This window comes from Periplaneta americana, chromosome 13 (assembly GCF_040183065.1).
Source record: "Periplaneta americana isolate PAMFEO1 chromosome 13, P.americana_PAMFEO1_priV1, whole genome shotgun sequence".
In the NCBI taxonomy this organism is placed as follows: Eukaryota; Metazoa; Arthropoda; class Insecta; order Blattodea; family Blattidae; genus Periplaneta; species Periplaneta americana.
In genome coordinates, this window is record NC_091129.1 from 118,912,635 (window position 1) to 118,929,990 (window position 17,356).

The 17,356-nt window shown below is 34.5% G+C and overlaps 1 protein-coding gene across 1 annotated transcript in view; it reads right to left on the reverse strand.

The window, feature by feature from the left end:
- The window catches only part of LOC138711652 (procollagen C-endopeptidase enhancer 1-like), a 1,452,145-nt gene that overhangs the window by 1,237,307 nt on the left and 197,482 nt on the right, over positions 1-17,356 (reverse strand). Inside the window, exon 2 of the mRNA XM_069842784.1 lies at positions 12,246-12,309. Coding sequence (XP_069698885.1) covers positions 12,246-12,309 — 64 coding nt within the window. The remainder of the gene's footprint in view (positions 1-12,245; positions 12,310-17,356) is intronic.

Here is a 17,356-nt window from a genome sequence, read left to right on the forward strand (position 1 = left end):
CCCTAGCATTTGTTTCTTTGTTTGCCAACATTTGAAACTGCGCTGGTCTGGACGTCAAAAATATATATAAAATTACAAACCACTCCAGTCGATGCACAGCAGTTTCAAATATGACTCGCATTGGCATTCAAGAAGAAAGAATTAATAAAAATCACTGATCATACCTATGCATCTTCTGAAATCCTATTTACAAATAAATGAAGAGCACCATTCGGAAATCCTGAATAAGTTGAATACACCATGTAGGCCTAAATCAACGAGTTCCAATTCTATTATGCACACGTCCAATATAACATCAATTGAACCACCAACCACATTCAAATTTGGAAATTGTACATTCAATAAATATTCCTTTTAAAATTATTCATGTTTATTTTTTATATCATCGTCGTTAATTGAAACTTTTCTAACACTTGTGTATATTAGTTAGGTTATATTATAGCTTCTGCTCTGAGAGGATAAAAAGAACTTCTGCTATATGATATTATGGATAGTCACGTATCAGAGATTGTTTAATATTAAGATTTACTGAATAGTAATCATTACAGTGTCTGTATAAAGACACTACTGCCATCTAGCATGCATCTAGCGTAATATTTGTAATGTCGAGATGGTACAATAATACATTTAAAGACAGTTGTATTTTCGTAAGTCAATTAATATTTTATTGTATTGGAGTACTTCGTTACTTCTAATCTTTATATACTTTCTTCTAATCGTGTAATAGTCAATTAAATCCCACTCGAGTTTTGATTTTCTCTAGATAAATCTGCTCGTGTTCCACTTGCAGATTTATCGATAAAATCAAAACGTCTAGTGAGATTACTGTTGAAAAAAGCACTCTTTATGACTTCAATAAGAATTTTACGTTGTGAAAGTGTCCTTAACGGAACATACAGAAATTATACGAGATAACATCGACATTTCGAATACCAGCCTTTAAATCACCTAACGACATAATTTCCGGTAAATCAGTTTTAATTAATAACAAACTCAATATTCTTAAATCAGTTTCAATTAATAACTGGAACTCAATTTTCTTAAATAATTTAGCCGGTTGCTAGGAAACTAATGAAACAGGTACGCATCAGGCAATAGAGTTATAATTCTATTGCAATTGTTAGCCCTTCGTTTTCTACTACTCCGATATACAAGCGACTCTGCTTCTTTATTAACGACCTCACCCCTGTGGAGAGGGGAGGAAGTTATGAAGAAATCCCTGCAACACCCTCCGTGAATGTGATCATGCTCATTATTCGAGCAACCCTCCACCCCAAAGTACAGACGAGTCTAACTACTTTATTACCCGTGTATAGAAAAGCACTGGCAGCACTTGAGACATGTTATACGAGGTGGCTGGTTTTGAACAACGCTCACCAGACATAACTGATAATGCCATGTAGTGTCTGTTATGAGGATGTCACCTCCTGTGTGTGAGGCAAGATGTCTTATCATGAGCAAACTCATACGTGCATTGAGTGCCGTCTGAAACACGTATACGGGGGAAATGAAACATCATTATTCATAGACATAACAGGTCTAATTCATCTGAAGTTCGCAGCTTCAAGCCCTATAATAGGGAAGGAAAATTAATGAAGATACAAAATTTTAAGTTATTTCAAAAGGGAAGCAAATTTATTGTATATATTATTTTAATCTACCGAAGTACATATGATATTTCCATGCAGATATGCTGCGTCATCATACGATGAAAGAGTAATGGAACGGAGAAAAATTCTCTCCGGCGGCGGCGCCGGGATTTGAACCCGGGTTTTCAGCTCTACGTGCTGATGCTTTATCCACTAAGCCACACCGGATTCCACCCCGGCGTCGGACAGAATCGTCTCAGATTAAGTTCCAACTCTTGGGTTCCCTCAATACATTTTAAATTAAAAAAGGAATCCCCGAAACACAATAGAGAAAAACAAACTCAATAAGATGATAGAGATATGAAAACGGAAACGTAATAAACATGGAAGAGGACAATAGTAAAAAGATTGGAAGCAATACGTAACCTATAAAATACTTACTTACTTGCTTGCTTGCTTGCTTGCTTTTAAGGAACCCGCAGGTTCATTGCCGCCCTCACATAAGCCCGCCATCGGTCCCTATCCTGAGCAAGATTAATCCAGTCTCTATCATCATATCCCACCTCCCTCAAATACATTTTAATATTATCTTCCCATCTACGTCTCGGCCTCCCAAAGGTATTTTTCCCTTCTGCCTCCCAACTAACACTCTATATACATTTCTGGATTCGCCCATACGTGCTACATGCATGGTCGTTCTTTTATATTGTCAGTGTCGCCAATTGTTTCCACGTAAATCGATGAGCATGAATCCATTGTACTAAATAAAGTGCGAAATCCTATTTCCACATCTACATCTTCATCTTCTAATTCCATGTCCATTGCATCTAAAGAAAATGACACTCCTTCATAACAATTGTTGATTTAATTAAGGTATTAATCAGGTTATTTGTAATTATACTATAAAATGTTTAGATTAAATTATGATTTCAGCAGATAATGAAAACGTATTTCTGTTATAATAACAAGAGAAAAGCGCAGTACATATAGGTAAACAAGTAGGTATTTCGCTTTTCTCAATCGGCATTACTGAATAACATTCAATTTCTTTATTGCAGTAATCGTTATTCATCTATTTCGACTTCACAATGTCTGAATAGGTTAAGTATTCATAAATATACTATTATTAACATCTTGTGAGCGAATTTTAATGATATATTATTTACATTTTTATTTTATTCACGAAATAGTCCTAATAAATCTCACTCGAGGTCTGAGATTTCCCAAATAAATCTCAGACCTCTTGTGACATTACTATAGAATAATTATGAAAATCGTTCAAAGAAATCTCGCACCCTCACGCCTCCGACTGAGTGCAGCATGGTGGAGGGGAAGGTAAGATATGATTGGTCGCGAAAGCTAGATTTACTGCAGTAGCCGTGATGTTGCCAAATGTTTCGTAGAAACATAACGATTTCCTCTAAAATGGATAAAAAAAAAACTTAATTATTTATTTCTCGGAACTCTCCTCATGATCTATTACCAGTTTCATTTTGGCGCACTGCTTACCGTCCACCCTGTATTGCATAAGCGAACGTTACATAAAACTGAAGGAGCCATACAAGCAATAAATTAAAATCAAAGTGCAAAAGCTTTCAAATTTTCATTCCGAGTGTCACGTCTGTATTGCAAATGGGAATCGAACCACGTACTTCTGCTGCTGATTGCGTTTTGAATTATTTGCTCATTAGTGATTGAATTTGATGGACGCTCTCTGTATAAATCCGGGACAACGGACACGTTTCATTAGACCCGCCTAACACTGTCTTGAATAAAAACGAGAAATTCTGTCAAGCAAACAGTGAATTTGCTGGCAGTGTTAAATCCTTCCAAATACTTTGACAGCAAAAAAATGCCAGTCAGAAAGAGATACCTGCTAAATGACATTCTATGTGCAATTGAAATTGTGATGATAATTCTTTTACCTAAACTCATATTTGAATTTATCTCGATCTTACGAGACAGCAAAATGTTAGCTGCACATTTTCCTACGTCTATAATTTAACGTTCATTTGAAACTACGATTTACAGCGATAAAAAGCTGAAGAAGTAACTGAAATTAATTTTACGGTCATCTGAAGTACAGTCTGTTCAGAGAGAAAGAGAAAACAATTGCATACACAGCTATTTACTGAACATCCTTTTAAATTACACAAGGCATTTACAAGCGCTGTACATTGTAATATTGTTACTTACTTACTTACAAATGGCTTTTAAGGAACCCGAAGGTTCATTGCCGCCCTCACATAAGCCCGCCATCGGTCCCTATCCTGTGCAAGATTAATCCAATCTCTAACATCATATCCCACCTCCCTCAAATCCATTTTAATATTATCCTCCCATCCACGTCTCGGCCTCCCTAAAGGTCTTTTTCCCTCCGGTCTCCCAACTAACACTCTATATGCATTTCTGGATTCGCCCATACGTGCTACATGCCCTGCCCATCTCAAACGTCTGGATTTAATGTTCCTAATTATGTCAGGTGAACAATACAATGCGTGCAATTCTGCGTTGTGTAACCTTCTCCATTCTCCTGTAATTTCATCCCGCTTAGCCCCAAATATTTTCCTAAGCACCTTATTCTCAAACACCCTTAACCTATGTTCCTCTCTCAGAGTAAGAGTCCAAGTTTCACAACCATACAGAAGAACCGGTAATATAACTGTTTTATAAATTCTAACTTTCAGGTTTTTGGACAGCAGACTGGATGATAAGAGCTTCTCAACCGAATAATAACACGCATTTCCCATATTTATTCTGCGTTTAATTTCCTCCCGAGTGTCATTTATATTTGTTACTGTTGCTCCAAGATATTTGAATTTTTCCACCTCTTCGAAGGATAAATATCCTACTTCTATGTTTCCATTTCGTACAATATTCCGGTTACGAGACATAATCATATACTTCGTCTTTTCGGGATTTACTTCCAAACCGATTGCTTTACTTGCTTCAAGTAAAATTTCCGTGTTTTCCCTAATCGTTTGTGTATTTTCTCCTAACATATTCACGTCATCCGCATAGACAAGAAGCTGATGTAACCCGTTCAATTCGAAACCCTGGCTGTTATCCTGAACTTTCCTAATGGCACATTGTAATATTGTAACAGTTGTAACTGAAATTATTTAATACTATATTATAATTAAGACGATTGTATATTTATGAAACAGGACTTCCACTGGGAGCTATTCCGAGATAAATTTCACAAACTGCATAATCAACAATATGTATTTAAAATAAAATAATTTCTGTTTATTGTAAAAGTATTCCTTGTCTGCCATCTATTGCACTAGTTGGAAACACGCCGAAAAACATTCATGGTCGGCGCCTGCCATCTGTTGCAATACTCGAGAAGACGCTGAAAATACACTCATGATCACCGTTTAATTATCATTAATGTAGCCAGGTAAGATATTTGTTAAAACTCAAAACTTAGGTATTTAATTATGTATTTCGAAGAACTTGTTTCAATTTCTCTTTATAGTCTATTCCAAATTTTGTTCACTGGCAATAAAATAGAGAACCTAACATTCTAAATGTGCTAAATGCCAAAAACAACTTTGAGATATTGATGAAAAAACAATGCGCAACGCTACAACACCGTCTTTTGACGCACGAATGAATCACAGTTGAGCTACGACAAATACAATTTAGTAAGATATTCTCATATGAATGTTTCTCCCTTAGATTGAATAAAATGAAATTTCAAAATTGGCACTTAGCACGTTTAGAATGTTAGGTCTTCAATTAACTGCAATGCTTTATTTGACGTACTATTCAGTCTATAGAACTCATTCATAAATCAGCCGTGTTAAGCTGGAGATTACATTGAAGATAAACGTAACGTACAGTGTGAATGTATGCGACGTGTGTATACAAGGTGAACCATAAGTAATGTTTCACTTTCAGGTGATCGTTCTTTGAGATATTTGACAAAAATGTTTAATACGATTTTGTTAGTTTTTTATTCCTTTGCGAGTTAAACTGTTTTATGTGAAACATTTGATAATAAGTTTTGAGAAAGCCATTGATTTAATTCCCAATATGCTTAGATCAGTGAGAGCAGTGTAATATGAAAATAAATGAAAGAATTTTAGTTTTGTCTTCAAATTGTGTAGAAATTTGATCTGAACAAATGTAATTTTTCGTTCAGAAAAGGAATTTTATTTATTTATCTAGCTAGCTAGTGAGTACAAATTAAATTTATAAAACAAAAATGTTTCTAGCCACTACCGTAAGAGCCAGGCTCGTGTACGGTGTGGTCTTAGCCAATAATATAACATAAAATTTACAAGGACAGATTACTAAATACAGTAAATAACTTAATTCAAACCAATAAATAACACACAGGAGCAAAAAAAATAAGAAAGAGAAAAAGAGAGAAAAATACACTTTTAATATAAATTGACAATCAGACAGAAGCCAGTGATATTCAATAAAAACATGAATATAGTCGACAGAAATAAAAGGTAAAAAAATGCATTTGTTAATATTATATATCAAGAATAATTTTATAAATTTCTTTTTTAAAAGCTCCAATTTTAAAATATTTCTAATTTGAAAAATGGTTTGTAATTTTATTATAAAGTCTTGGGCCGAAACTAGCATAATGTTTAAAAGCTGCACTTGTATGACATTTCGGTTGAGTTAATGGGAAAGTAGACTTTTGACTTCTAGTACAATATTCATAGCACTTAGATTTATGTTTTATTTGATTTCTGTTGTAGTAAGTTAGTAAACTATATTTATAAATTCATTCAATAGTTAATACATTAAAATCTGTATCAATTAAATTTGTTGGGTAATCCATATTTTTGGTCAGACAAATTAAAAATATTACATTTGTCCGGATAAAATTTCTGGACATATAAAAGACAAAACTAAAATCCTTTTAAATCATTTATTATCATAATAGCTGTTCACTGCTCTCTTAAATTGACAGAGCATATTGGGAATTAAATCCATGTCTTTTCCAAATCCCGCTATGAAATGCTTCACATAAAACAATATTTTTTTCTCAAAACGGAAGAAAAAAATGAGTAAAATTGTATTAAACTCTTTGGGCCGTATTCATAGACATTTTTAGCGCGGGCTTTCGGTGGATAATCAGCGTTTTTCGTATTCATAAACCAGTGTCAGCGATAGGATATGATTTGAATCCTGTACAAGTAACCAGTGGATAGCCGGGGCTAGCTTAGTACGCTCGTAGCGCGTGCTGCGAAATGTCTATGAATAGCATCCTTTTTGTCTGAAAAATCTTAAAGAATAACTTCTTGAAATTAATAACATCACTTACGGTTCACCCCGTATATGTGATGTGTGTGATACAGATGTGCTATTTATGTATAATAGAACATATTTATTTACTTGTTCATTGATTTATTTCTTGATTATTTTAGCTGTGCTGACGGCTTTCAGGATGGTAAATTGCTATGATAGAAAATGGATTTTTGTTACTGTTTATGTACTCTATTAAATGTTGCAGTGCGGTAGGCTATATGCTCCAATACAACTCAGCTTGTTTGCCAAGAGACTGTACTGTCCTGCGACCCCTTGGGTATATGTCACATGTTTAGAGTCGTCGCTTTATGTGTTAAATGCATCGCACAATGGGCGGGCATAAAGTTGCGATCCTTATGGGACGCCTTCTACAGCACTTTGACACAAACTGCCTACACGGCACAATAGTTGTCTGCAATCAAAATATTGTGACGCATCAAGTTCCATTCTTTGCATAAAAATAACAAACTTTTACTCTTCATTTCTACGAGTGCATAATTAAAAAATATATCCGGAATAGCTATTATATCTCCTGATTTAATAAATGTTGGTCGATTAGGACTCTTCCGAAGCCTCGGATACTAAGATACATTACAATATTCGTAACGTTATGACGTAATGTGAAGCTGCTTTCCGGAAGTGCAGACACAACAAATCTGCCGGAAAGTTTAACAACTATAAAACACTTAGAAACAGAACCACACAAAGCATTAGGAATGCTAAACGCCGTCACGCCCTGAGTCTCGTCGACCCGTCCATTCCCCCGCGGTGTCTTTGGAATAACTTACGTGATATGGAAGTAGGGAAGAAAGCATCAGAAGTGGCATGAACATACCACTTGATAACCTCAATGAATACTTTACCTCACCTCCCACTATACGACCTGGAACACAGTTAAACTAAATACAATCAATACTCTCCTAGCTAATCCTCCTCCTCGCGAAAAAAAATTCTTTTCGCACATTACTGATTCTGAAGTAAGGAGAGCTCTTAAAAGCATTAAATCTACAGCACAAGGCACTGATAACATAAGCATAGTCTTCATTAATAAGTTAGTCGAGGTCGTGCTTCCTGTAATAACCCATATTTTCAATTCTTCAATTATCACGTCGGCTTAACCGCAACTCTGGAAAACAGCTTTTGTACGTCCAATTCCTAAAGCAAATTCACCTACTTCTGCCGAAGACTACAGAGTCTATAGTATAGACCAATCTTCATTCTTTCTGATTTATCTAAAGCCCTGGAACGCATCATTCATAAGCAGTTGTCAAACTATATAATAGAATTTTATATGTTAGACCCTTTACAATCAGGATTCAGAAATGGCCATAGCACTTCTACTGCTTTGTTGAATGTTACTGTGGATATACGCACAGCCATGGATAAACGACAGGCTACTGTACTAGTTTTATTGGATTATAGCGAAGCTTTTGATTCTGTTGACTTCGATCTACTATTGACTAAACTACAAACGCTACATCTTACTGATAGTGTTATTACTTGGATGCACTGATACTTTACTGGCCGCCAGCAGCGTGTCATGTCTAATAATCGTTTTTCTTCTTGGCGGACTGTAGATTCAGGAGTTCCTCAGAGTTCAGTATTAGACCCCTTGTTCTTCTCTATTTATATAAACGGAATTTTTAAATCACTGAAGCACTGTAGATATCAAATATATGCAGACACGTTCAATTGTATATTTCAGTTCATCCTGATGCTCTAAACGACATTAATAGTCTTAATGATGATCTGGACTTCATATCTTCCTGGTCTGAACAATTTGAATTTAACCTAAATGCATGTAAATCACAGGCTATTCTGTTAGTGGACCATATATTAATTCATGACCTCAATGGCCTGAATATTCCACCTGTGAAACTGAATAAAACAATTATAGCGTTTATCTCGACAGTAAAAAACCTCGGAGTTCATTTCGAATCTAATTTCAATTGGATACACATATTAAATATATCATTAAGAAGGCATTCTCTATTCTCCATCCACTAAAATGATTGTATCATTATCCGTCTAAATTAAAACAGACTCTGGTACAGACACTCATTCCGCCTCATTTCGATTATTACGACGTTTCGTTCAGTGAACTCAGGATTGATTCCTCCCAGAAACTATAGCGTATTTAATTAGTTTATTATTTATCACGATTTTACTTGAAATTGGATCTAAAAATGCCATGATTTCTCTTTTCTTTGTTGTGATTTCTATATTGAAATCTGAAGCGATTATTTGTAAATTATAAACGGCTTTTTAAAGATCATCTTCTGTTTTAGTGATAAAAACCTGATCGTCGGCAAACAGTAATGTATCGAGAAACGTGTTTCGATTAATTTGAATTCCAGCATGATGACTTTGCCTCCAACTGTACAATATATGGTTCATATTAGCGTCGTGAATTACAGACGCAATGTTCCGTGCAAGTTTGTCGAGTACGGCGAAGTTCGATATTCGCTCTGCAGAAGTAGGCTTGTCATGTTTGTTTCGCCTTGTTATAAAAATATTCGTTTGGACTTCATTCATGTTTTAACCGCTTAAGAATTTCAGCATATATCTTGCGATTAGTTTTTCATATGAAACAAGACGAAGTTTTTAATGTCTTGGTTGCCTCTCTCACGTTCGAACACTGCAGGACACCAATTCATATTATGATAAATAGAAGAAGAGAAAGACCACACTTTTGTCCAACACCTTGATTTATTGAAGTCAAACTAATAGTTCCGCGTTCAGTTCTTATGGAAATTTCATTTTGTTGATATAAATTATGAAACAAAATGATTTGATTTGGTACATTATCATGACATAAAATCTCTGAAAGTTTATTTCTGTTAACTTCATCGAATGCTTTTATGAAATCAATAAATGCTAAGTGTGTTTCGATATTAAACTCTCTATGCCAGACCTGCAGAACTGTAGCTCTTCAGAGCGACTGCTTTCGTACCCCTTCTATACCTCACCCACCTTTTCTAACAGCGTGGTCATAGCTTTCTAGTTGCGCTCGGCTATACCAACATTCATTCTCGCGGCGGTAGGTACACAATACGCTATTAAGAATTACAAATGAACAGATAATACAATCCTTAGGAACATACCTTCAGAAAGTAAGAGAAAAACGTATGAGGGAAATAAATAAGTTAAAAGACATGTAAAATAAATCTTAAAATGTGTGTATATATGTAAGAAGGTCTACCTATGTATATTGTACAGGGACATCATTTTATTTTTACTTCAACTTTTATTGTACCTGAGTTTTTGAATGTACTTCACTCCCACCCCTTCTACTAACCAAGTTCCAGCTGTCTTCCTCACAGAACCAAGGCCGCAGTACTGAGTTAGAGATTACAGTACGTTTCAGAAATATGTTCGCGTTTTCCAGTGACAAAAATTTCCAATATTGAATCATATTTTCGCACAGGTACTGTCGTCCGTTTGCCTACGTCGCATCCCGATTTCCCCCACCTCCTTCTGCTCGCTCCACTGTAAAGACTAGTGGCTGGGCTTTCTTAGCTCTTTTCTGAAAACATTAATTTCTGTTATAAATTGATTATAGGTCTACGTAATATTATGAAACTGTTTAAAATAACTTAAATAAAAGGCCCTCGTTAAGTAATTAATTATCACGTGATTCCCCCCTTTCTACGATCCTGCGACATAACCACTTGAACGGACAGTAGATAGCATGTCTGAGTAATTTTATCTGTGCGGGTCGGGCAGAAGTGAAGACTGAATTTACAGTACGTAAGGTACTCTTTTATAGAATATGTACAGAATTATTTCAACATGAGTTACTAAGTATGAAGGACGAAACTGGTAATTGGAATTAGATGCAATAGTCTATAGTGCGATAATAGGCACAAAAAAACTGAACCCTGTATCGAAATGAACGGCCACCATTTTCAAAAATATGTTTAAATATCCATATTATGATTATTTTTCATTTTAACTTCATTCTCTTATCGTACGTTAATGTGCTATAGACAGTATAATATACACTGCATAATGAATACGTTCGCATGGATAACTCAGTTTGTGTGTAAAAACACTTACTGGTAATACTGTACAGTATTTTGATTAAACATAACCTAATGAAAATTTTCACACTCAAAATCGCGATATTTCCTACTTTATGTAAATGGATGAACTACTTTTCATCCCTCCTGTACCTAGTAAAGTGATCTGTTTGTATTTTACGCCAGTATCATCGAACTCCAGTCGTGGAAGGAGGTAGCAAATGGTGTTTCCGGGTCTCAATCATTAATCCAAAGGTATAGCCAGGTTAATATTAAAAATGTTAGTAAAAATAAAATGATGTCCCTGTATATAAATTGTATGCTAGTAAGTGAGTGATAGCTATATGACCGGAGGTAATGCTGTCATACAACATTGTAACGCACTGCAGCCAAATAAATAAATAAATAAATAAATAAATAAATAAATAAATAAATAAATAAATAAATAAATAAATAAATAAATAAATAAATAAGTAAACGTACTGCAGTTTGAAGAGAACTGAAACGTGACAAATCCTAAACCCGTGAAGAAATACTACTTCCAAAGGAAATGGGAATATGATTATTTTGTTGTTGAAGACGAAAGAATTGTTTGTTTACTGTGTCCTATCCACTTTATTTCTACTCGTCATTTCAATATTAAGCGACAATTCAACAAAGTCCACATTACGAATTATGGAATAGTCAAACTTTCGGGTAAGTTCATTAGCCTATTACGAACTGTATATTGAATATGTATTTATATACTGTTAAATTAAGGACATCACTCGTTGTGTTCATTTTGTATTGAAATGTATATTAACTTTCAAGGATAATTACTTATATGTTGCAAATTTATGTTTCCGTAGGTATTGATAGGAGGAAATTTTGGAAAATCTAAAGCAGGTTAGGCGCAAAGAAATCTCAAACTGCCAACAGAAAATCTAGCATAATCGTAAACCTTGAAACGACAAAACGCATTATAAATAAAATTACTTTATTACAATCCTTTTTGAAAATTACAGTGCCGCCACTGACGGACCTTCAACGCACGGAGATTGTCAACAACTCTACGCAGAAGGCGATCATTCCTGATAAAAGTGTAGTGAGGCTGACGTCATATTTCCCCTCCTTACGGGCTCTGCAGTCCTTCTCTATGCTGTTCTATTAAAACCTTCATAGTAAATAGCTATCACAACATAATCTTCCTTTTCGGAATCCATTTTTTGTTTATAAGCTTCTATTCTGTCATAAATGAGCTATTGTATCTCATATACTGCTCTAAATAGTCTGTCATGCAAATTAAAATACAATATTTACACGACAAAGTTTACACTGACCACGTATTGAAAACCTCTGCAATAATTAAGAGACTCACCCGGGTTGACAGCGTCGGCGGTCACAATCAGTAGCAGTTGGAGGAGCAGAAACACAATGGGCATCTGCAACAGAGAGCACGAGCACACATTACACCACCGAGCCAACCGCAGACCAGCTGCTGACCGCATCATGGGCTTGACGACAGGTTGAACAAACACTTGCTACTCAGAGTTTAATACCTATCTTACCAGTTTCATTTCACCATTGATCCATCTCTCCGTCAGTCATTTCACCAATGTCGTACATTTCAAGGGTTTCTAAAATCTCTGTCTGTTTTCACACTCGAAAGGGTAACGTCCATATTATCAGGAAAAAATATCCTTTTGCAAGGTCCTGCATGTATTACTGTAAAGCAGCCGTGGCGAGAATGCGACTCGCGAGGACATTGTGGCTCGCAGTGAGAGCTATGCATTTCTCTTGCTTCTAACCTCCCCCAACCCCCACCCTCTTACTCACTGGAGTCAAACTCCGTTCCATTTGTATTTGTCTCTGATCTGCGAGTGGCATATGTCTCTCTCGAAACCATGTACCTCTACAAAAACGATTGTTTAAAATGGGATGGGAGGACGCATTTTTTTTCTGCCAATGTGATGAGAATATTAAATGTATGATTTGTTCACGAGTATTACGAGGAAACGGTTGTATAACATAAAACGGCATTATACTACATGTCACTCATGAAACATTAAAATTTAGGTGTCGTTAAAAATGATAATAATAATAATAATAATAATAATAATAATAATAATAATAATAATAATAATAATATCATCATCATCATCATCATCATCTCTGTACGTTGAACCTTTTTCAGCAGATGTACGAATAATGCAGTTAGCTCTTCAATTTGAACTCACTGATTTACTATGTGATGTCAAATGAAAGCTAGATATTGGCCTAAGGACTTAACAAATGTTGAACTTTCAAATCTTTGCCAAAATATAAATATGCGAAGCTTCGTTCTTTCGCTTGCTCTGTTGAAGCCATGTTCGCTACAACGTACGTTTGTAAAAAAATATTTTCAACAATGAAAATAGTAACAACCAAATGTAGATCACGACTGACAGACAAATACCTTCGTGATCAACCATGACTGGCAGTAAGTGACATAATTCCTGATTTTGAAACTTTGTCGCAGAGACATTCTGAAGACAGTTAATTTTAGGTTGTGATATTGTTAATTTATTCTTCATTCCTTTCTTCGTTACACGTACTAAACATTAGTTTCTAACCTTATACTGTATAAAATTATATTTAAGCGCTTGACGTAAGGAAAATGAAAATCCGTTAATAAGTCACTTGCTTCACTTCCCCTTCGGGCGTCCGCCTCCCTCCACAGGTGCTATGCACGCTGCAGGTTACACAGTGGCTCGGCGCACAACTACACTTTCGCCACCGCTGCTGTAAAGAGAACATGGCCTACAAAATTAAGCTTCCAACACAATCTAGAAGACGCGAGAAACAAGTTTCAAGTATAGGGTAAAATAGTTTTATATTAATGCGAAAGTAAATTTCCACTCATAGTTAAAGTAGTCGAACCATATGCGTTGCACCTTATAGCTAAGACCTAGACATTAATAATTCAATTGAGTTACTGTAGACCGCCCCTTTATCCCCCACTCCACCTTCCCCTACTGAGTCAGCTATGTTTTAGTGCGGTACAAGCAGACAGGAAGGTCAGTGACGGATTATATTAGGTGGAAATCATAGCTTTTACATACTTTCGGCTCTCGCTGGTCACCCAAAATCCACCACTGATGAATAGAACATTACTGTGTGTTTGTTTTTAAAGCGGTGTAAGCGAAAAGGACATGAACAGGAGTACGTCCCTTTCACTTGCCCTCTTACACCCAGGGCTGTATAGCTTATTAAACTGCTTGCAGAATAGCAAGTCAAATTATAATTATAAGGAGACCAACTGTCCCACAATATTATTATTATTATTATTATTATTATTATTATTATTATTATTATTATTATTATTATTATTAGAAATGGAAATGGCAATATCATGAGTGCAATCCTGATTAGAAACAGGAAATATTTAATTAAAAGAATCCAAAGTGACCAAAAAAAGTTTACGAAGCAAAATTTATTAAATAAAATCGCAAATACGACAAATAAAGCAATCGTAAAAATTGAAAAGAACACTTTTTAATATCGGACTAGGATAGATATGGGATAACTTGGCTACTAGCAATAGCGCAGGAATCTTCAATTTAATTAAATCAAGATGTAAAAATATTACAAGACAAAATGATTTTAGTAATATCAATGAAATGCGCTCCCTAATATTTTTTAATTAATATAAAATATATGGGGACGGAGTATATATATATATATATATATATATATATATATATATATATATATATATATATATAGGCAATATGAAAATGAAAGAAAGATTTGGCCTGGCCTGGTTCAGACCGGGTTTTTGGAGACTAAGAAATAATAGAGGTAATCTACCCCAAGGTATTTGCCCATTATGTGGACACAGAGAAGGTGACATTCATATTGTTCTGGAATGTCAACTATAAAAGAAATTCGGATGAAATATATATGAATGAAAAGTTCCTACTAACGAATAAAGAAATAGCTATGAGAGAACTTTCGATTAATAATAATAACAAAAAAGTTACGAAAGCAAATAGATTTATATCTCTTTTTGGTTAAACAAAAGAGAATGAAAAGAATTAATGAAATAACTAGAACTGAATAAGATAAGATTCGTTTTTCTAGTAATATCTATAATTGTAATAAAACGATTATATTAAAAAATTTGAATAAGAAATAATTAGAAAAATACATTTGTTTTTTATAAAATGAGTTGAGTCTTCCACAAAACTAGACGCAAGTGTAAGATAAAACATCTTATATTAAATATATAATTTTAGAAATTGTATTAAAAATTGTAAAGTATGTAAATATAAGTTTTCAATGATTATATGTATGTACTTTCTTCTGTGAACTATAAATAATAAATTTATTTATTTTAGGTTATTTTACGACGCTTTATCAACATCTTAAGTTATTTTGTGTCTGAATGAGATGAAGGTGATGATGCCGATGAAATGAGTCCGGGGTCCAACACTGAAAGTTATCCAGCATTTGCTCATATTGAGTTGAGGGAAAACCCTGGAAAAAACCTCAACCAGAGAAATTGCCCCGACCGGGAATCGAACCCGGGCCACCTGGTTTCGCGGCTAGACGCCCTAAGCGCTACTCCACATGTGTGGACTAAATAATAAATATCAAATATCAAAATTAATAATAATAATAATAATAATAATAATAATAATGATAATAATAATGATAATAATAATAATAATAATAATAATAATAATAATAATAATAATAATAATAATATAAATATTCAGAAAATATAATATAATAAAATTGTGAACATACAAAATTCTAGCATTCCCCTGAAAGAGAGTAATGTAGTGCTCAGGGAAGGATTCGATACATATTCTGGTTAAATAGTTTTGAAAAGATGTTAAAAACATACATTTATCCACCCTCTGTAACTTAAGTAGAGATTCTTCGTAAAATTAAAAATAGAAATGCTTTAGGCAAGGTTCACGCACTTCTTTTTACATGATTATCTTCCGTACAATCAAAATTTGTGATTCCTGAAAGGTAAACTCTCGTAAGTTACCAGAAGGGCTAATAATATTTCACTATTTGTTTACATAGTTAAAAGCTCAAAAATGAAAGTTGTGATATTTTTTCTTCCCTTTTTATACTTTTAAATTACTGTACTTTTAAAATTATATATAATTAAATTATCGCATTCAGTAAACACATCTGTATCAGAACAATACGATAATTATTTGGGATAGATATATCTCTTTAAAGTTAATATATTTTTCACAAGAATATAGAAATTTCGAGTTTTCCTGTTTTTTTATTGTAATTATTCAAAAACGTTGTGTAATATTGAAAGAGAATTACATGTTAACATAACAACATATGTCTTGCTACGTTTATACATCCATCTTCTCCCTTCCTTACCTCTCCCCTTCTCTAACCTTCCCAACCCTTAGATTTATTCTGTTTTTGTTTCCATTTTAAATCACAGGATGTATCGATACAGGCTCCCAGTATCAACATAAACCAAGCAAGAGACATCGGGCAAATAAACAAAACAAAAGAAAAACGTACGCATGGTCGTCAAAGAAAAAAGCAGGACTACAAAATCTTACATCGAGCAAACAAAAAGTGAACCCAACCCCAATAGTTCCGCTACCACCCCTTCCTCTCATTCTAAAAATTCTGAAAGAAAACTACAGATATGGGGAAAGGGGAAAACTGAACAGAATAAATTTTACCAAGGAACGGGGGAAAAAATGGGAGAGGAATCGAGGGATGTAGGGGGAAGGAATCAAAGTTGAAGACGAAAAGTGGTAGGAGACTGAAAAGGGCTTGGAGGTGGGGAAGGAAGAGATAAGAGTGAAGTCGATGTATAACGGAAGAAATGAGTGGAACGGAGATAAAAAATGCATTAAAATTGAAATTAAAGAGACGAGGAAAGCCACTTGATGGTACCGCGCTGATCGTGTAATTAGTTTGGCTCGTGGATGAAAATCTGGGGACATTTGCTGCGAATTGAACATTTGCATCAATCAATTCGGAATTGGCAGGTCGCCCAAATTATCCACGATATTGCACGGATAAAAGAATAGACCAGGCAAAGTACAAATCTATTTACGACAAACTGTCCGCAAGTATTTGAACATACAATAATGTTCACGATAGTTCTGAGATGAAACTGTATCGAAAGTTGCCACATTGATGTGAGCGGAGAAAGATAAAGATTACTGGCTACTTTGTAATCAACAGCAATCTCACTAGAAGTTTCGATTTATCTAGAGAAAATCAAAACTAGAGAGGGATTTAATTGACTATTACATAAAGATTATAAGAAATAAAATACTCCATTAGAATAAAATATTAATTGACTTACTGAAATTCTATTTCACTAATTTTAGCTTTAGTTTTATATTACCGGTACCGTAAAGAATTTGCAGTTTGAAATGTTGGCAAACAAAGAAACAAATGGTAGGAAGGTGATAAAAACAGAAGTAAGTACATGAAGATTAGAAG